This window comes from Festucalex cinctus, chromosome 11 (genome assembly GCF_051991245.1).
Source record: "Festucalex cinctus isolate MCC-2025b chromosome 11, RoL_Fcin_1.0, whole genome shotgun sequence".
Taxonomy (NCBI): Eukaryota; Metazoa; Chordata; class Actinopteri; order Syngnathiformes; family Syngnathidae; genus Festucalex; species Festucalex cinctus.
The window spans coordinates 25,403,185-25,408,942 of record NC_135421.1 but is presented as its reverse complement, the minus strand read 5'-3'; the positions used below and the strand labels follow the sequence as shown (position 1 = coordinate 25,408,942).

General features: G+C 38.5%; 1 protein-coding gene across 1 annotated transcript in view; it reads left to right on the top strand.

Annotated features, from left to right (window-relative positions):
* Window positions 1-5,758, top strand: part of xirp2b (xin actin binding repeat containing 2b) — a 61,761-nt gene that overhangs the window by 21,117 nt on the left and 34,886 nt on the right. The window contains exon 5 of the mRNA XM_077536545.1: window positions 2,647-2,777. Within this exon, the coding sequence (XP_077392671.1) occupies window positions 2,647-2,777 (131 nt within the window). The remainder of the gene's footprint in view (window positions 1-2,646; window positions 2,778-5,758) is intronic.

The window sequence follows — 5,758 nt, the reverse complement described above, 5'->3', positions numbered from 1 at the left end:
CCGCAGAGTGCTTTCTGCACGCGTTTTGTGTGTGCACCGGCGCAAACCTGTGCACGTTTGGATACCAAGTACAGTAATTGTGAAAATAGCAAAGAAATTCGCTACTGTTTATACCTTTTTTTTTCAGGTGTTTGTACTTTACTTGAGTACTTCATTTTCTTTAGACTTTTTACGCATCGTATTGTCAAAGTAGGCTTATGCAGTGTAAAAAGACTACCGTGAGATTTTGGGGGCTTATAAAGCTTAGAAAACACAAGTATGCAATGGAGGAACGTGAATGAGGGAGCATGAACACGATGATGCAACACCTTCGGGGAATCAAGATATTCCCCATCCATATGGCTTTATGTCAGAGTTGTATGTTGCGACTTATGCTAGTCAAGGAACCACATGGCATTGAAAACAATTCTAAGAAAAAAAGACATTACAGACAAAAAGACAAAATTATTACGACTAGCTAATTTAGAGTGTTTTTGTTTTGTTTTTATTTTGCTTTGCACACGCACTGAAATGCTGTTAGTTGAATCATTATTAGAATTTCACTTGGAGATTTTTTTAATCCTGATAGATAGATAGATAGATAGATAGATAGATAGATAGATAGATAGATAGATAGATAGATAGATAGATATCCCCCATTATACAAAATGCCTTTATAATTTTGGTAACACCGACAAACGAAGCTAGTTTCTTTAGCGGTAGGTTTATTTTATTCAGGGTACAAATTACAAAATGTTTCCTTATCACAGATGTTTCCTGCCGAGCACCGCCACCCTCTGGTCAAGTTGTGGCATGGCAACTACAAAGACCATGCTCATTCATCATGCATGGGTTTATTTCTGAATAAAGAGGTCATCAGCGTGGGCGGCGGCTGGTGTTTATGTCCACACGTCTGGTACTCACATACATTATGAATCAATTTACATGAAGGCAATAGATCATTGATGTTGCTGAAAATATTTGGAAAGGCCTGTTGTTCTCTTCGAGAGCAGCAGATGGTGCTGACGTTATACTGGGAACTAGCCAGCAACGAATGCAGTATTTTATATTATTGTCACGTTTGATTGCAAAAAATGATTATAGTTAGGTAGCTAGCTAGCTCTCAGTAGCATGATACTACAACAGTAAATATTGTTAAATTGTTTCCTCTGACAAAAACTGGGTGTTACTAACTAGAATGTTTTATGTATTGGATTGGATTCTTGTGAATGTGTTCCTAATGAAGTGGCCAAAGACCAACAAAATCAAGTGAATACGACCAATTTTGAACTTGAATAAGTTCTAGCTCGCTCGTAAGCCGTTTGAGTAAACGTATTGAGAGATAACACGATACATTAAGACAATAGAAAAAAAACGGTTTGCTATATGTCCTCCAGTAATTATCTTTAGTTGAAATGTTGAATATCTAACCATGGCAAGGCTATTCTCTGAAGGTTTGGACAAAACTTTTGTTTTGACATCCTATTAGCGCTAATGAGAATGTAGTGCTCTGTGTAAAAGCAGACCTTTAACCAGCAGAGGAATTTTACTGCCAAATGTCTTCACTTGTTTCCGCAAATCATGTTGCACTGTAGCAGTTTTTTTTTTCTTCTCAGATTACTGATCAAATGTCTTGGGCTACCAAATGATTTGTTGTTTTGGCAATGCGGTAATGATCATTTAACTCTATGTCACTCAGTAGATCGCAGACCACTGCCAGGGTTCAAATAACAAAAGTGAAAATGAAATAGAAATAGCATATGAAGGGTAGGCTATATTAAGTGTTTCTTTGTTAGCGGGGCAGTTGGCTAGTTGAGGGTGATGATAAGCGGTTCCGTTGATGCAATAGTGATTCCTATTAAGAATATGTTTACGTTTATAAAATCATAGTCCTTGTTGCTCTGCATTTTGAGTTAAAGTAGCCATTACAGTGTCTGTTAGCATTAAGCTAAGCGGACATTACCCAGGTAAAGATATGTTGTGGTTGGAAGACATTTAAATTTACTTTCTAAAACAATTTTCTGTTTGTTTGACTTGTGTCTGGTGTATTGTAAGTAGTACTTTAATTCAACAACAGGCCACTTCCCTCTCCTCCTTTCTGGCTTCCTGGATCGTTTAGTAAGTTTCCAGGTGCTATCTCAAGCCCATTGAAGTTTCTCAGGTAGCGCAGCCCATCCAAGAGAATTTTTTTGCGGTGTAAAGAAGATATGCCACTACCGGACCAAGGGTTTGTGGGTGGGCAGCGACCCAGCAACAGGAGTGCTCCTTATCTTCTCCTTTGTGAAAAGAGGAAAGTGATCTTCCACCCGTGTAACCTGATGGCTCCTGGATGAGCGAGCAGGCTTTACATGACACTCCACCGTGGCCTCATCTGAATAATGCAGCTCTCAAGTTAACACGACTCATTCGGCATCTTTCAACACAAGCACTCTGTGCGACGGAATTTAAAAAATAAAATAAAATAGAAGTCATAATAATCAGCTTTGTTAAATGATCACGCATTGTTTTCTTCGCATTACATGTCAGTTTGTGTTATGACTGTTTGCCACGCTCACTTTTAGGGCCACTAAGTGCGTCTCTTTAGGGCTATTATGTGTCTCTAAGAGCAGCTGCGAAGAAAGTGGAAGCCTGCCGGGTGTGGTGACCTGTGCCCTCTTCCTCCCACAGTGGTCACCCTCTGTGAGACACTCGCACGTCTGTGGAAACTCCAGCGAGAGATGAGAGAGACCAACGAGCGACATGCTCCTGGAGGCACTATTTTAACGAGGAACTTGAAACATTTGAGGAAAACAGCAACTGTGAGTATGCTTATTGTTGTGTTAATGTACAGAATGTGTGTGTTTTGGAATGAGCTGATGACGAGGAAATCGGTTCATTTGACGTTGCCGTCATTGAGTATTATTGGCACGTCAGTCAATAATCGGAGCAGTTGTACACATAAATGTACAGTCCTTTATGGTATTCTTTATTAATTCACAATTTGGAATGACCATTCGCTTCTGATGTGTTTTCTGCAAGGAATCGTTCAAGTTAAAATCATTTTTCTCCAATTGTCATTATGGCTTCCCTCAGAGGGATATGATAACTGAAAATTGTATAAATCTATAATAATCTCATCACATTGTACCCAATTGCCCCAGTATTGATTGTTAACATATTCTGTATTTTTTTAAATAATAAATTGAATTTAGGGTTAATTAAAATGGTTTCTTTACTGTGTGCATTTAAGCTATTTTTATTTATTTATTAAAGTCAAACATGAATATTTTGCCTATAATAAATTTAATATTTTCATTATTTTTCATGTACAATTTGTACCTTTAAAAACACATTTTGCAACTTGCTGTCGACTGAAAATGACATCACAAGGGCTCAGGTAACCAATCACAGCTCAGCTTGTGAATGTCACATGACCAAAACCTAGAAAACAGGTGAGCTGTGATTGGTTACCTGAGCCCTTGTGATGTCATTTTCAGTCGACAGCAAGTTGCAAAATGTGTTTTTAAAGGTATTAATTTTTCGTGAAAAATAATGAAAGTATCAAATTACTTATAGACAAAATATTAACTTTTTATTGCTATAATGGGTTAAATAAGTGAAGTATCCCTTTAATTAATTAATTAATTAATTTTTATTTTGAATATGCTTTAAAAAAAACTCATAATTAAAAAATATATAATAAAAATAACAATTGTGAAGCCAAAACTTGTAAACAGCAAATAATAATAATTAAAAAAAAACATTTGAAGCAAACAAGAAACAAAACTTAACATCATATTAAGCAACAAGAGATATCAAGAAAGACAGTCATCATCTAAGTGTTTTGGTAGTAAGTTAGACATATATGTTCGAAAAGGAGGAGGAACAAGTATGTGTAGCGTATTTTACTTGTACTTTAATAGCAATTCAGTTTTGTAAGTTGGCATATATAGTGAAACTGGACGAGAATGGATGTTTGAAAGAAGTCCTTTGATGGGGGGGGATATGCCAAGTGATGCTGTTCCATTGCAGTCCTGTAGGTGGCAGTAGTAAATCACATTGCAGTGACAAAGTGGGTGCCAACTCGTCACACACTCACACACAGCACCGCCCCCACCCCATACACACGTGACTGTATGTAATGGGGTTCCTCCTTGACCCGTGCACCAGCCCTCTCCAGTTTTATGATAATTGGCTAATGAAGTCACCAACGGTGCAGTTGTTCACCCAACTGACCTCCGTGCAGGCAGCCTGCGTTGACGATGAGGGTGTGAGTCGGAACATATGACTGGTCCAAGGTGCTGTCTGTCAGCCTTTCGAAAACTCACGTCAGCTCCCTGTGACCCTGAACAGAGTAAACGATGTAGAAAATGGATGAATGTACGGGCTAATCCTGCTAAGGTAACCAATTAAAAATAAGTGATCAAGTTCTTCCGCGGTATATCAAATACGTTATTATTACGCTATTTATGTTATTTTTTATGTGTGTTTTTGTGTGGATATTTTTCTTTTTTTATGTAATTTATATTTGCATGATGGAGGTTTTCATTGTTTAGCACCTTGAGTTTCATTTTAATGTATGAAAATGCCATACAATGGTGCTCCTCAAGCCACTTGATTTATTGCCATCAAGATGCCACAAGATGGCAGCAAACAAATCGTTCATCTCAATAAAGCTGACCTCAGGATAATCTTTTTGACGCCCAAATGCCACAAGATGGCGGCAGAGCAGTAAATGAAGCTCCGAAGCTCATTTGGCACAAGACAGTGGAAAACACATTACATTAGTGTGAATGAAGCTCCTCAACCCACTTCAACATAGTTTCTTGGCACCAGAATGCCACAAGATGGCAGCAAAGCAATATTTTCATTTAAATGAAGCTCCTCAACTCACTAGTGCATCTCTAGCCTGTAATTTGTCATCCAAATATATTTCGGCATCAGTATCTGCTTTGTGAGAATAACGACGACTGCCACACAAGTTAACACGTCAACATGAATGATTTTAAAGGATGCAGTTACAATCTGGCAGGAGCCATAAATTATATGATTGTCAGCACTTGTGTGAGCCAGCGTGTTATATTCCAGCACGGGGCGGGAAGGGGGCGGGGCTATAAGCGTATCCATGACAACGTTTACAAATGAGCTTGTGCGTTAGCAGTCAATCATCTCTCAGCATGTCGGAATCAGCGTGAACGTCAAATGGGCCATGAGACATATTAGCATCCCGGACTGACACGTTTCGCACCTCCGCACGATTGCAGCCACTGAGTGAGTGTGTGTGTTACATAAATAATGAAAGCAGAAGTATTAAAGTGTGTGGGGCCGGCTGAATTATTATTGTTTCATCAGACTGGACGAGGCTCATTTGTATTCCGATTCTTTAGCGTGAGGAAGGAGACACACGAAGCACAGAAGGCTTTCGTTTGTGCAGCTCGGTCCTGCTCTGTGATTGTAATCGTTTTATTCCCTCAGTGCGCGCTTCATTTGATGCTGAATGATGTGTACAAGAAAGTCCTTTAAGAGGCAGGAGAGTCATTCAACGGGAAGGAATTAGCGACACCCGAATGTCATTGAATGTCTTTTTGCCATGCCATTAAAATACTGTGATAACTGGATTCAGCCACAAGATGGCACACATTATTCAAAAAGTCAACTTAGTGAATCTTTAGGCAAAAAAAAATAAAAAAATAAAAATCTTATTTTACAAATGCTGTTAGAGAACATTTCTAAGCATCCTGGTAACTTCTTGAATAATCTAAGACATTCTTGTCAACAGTAAATTTGGAATGTTAGACAT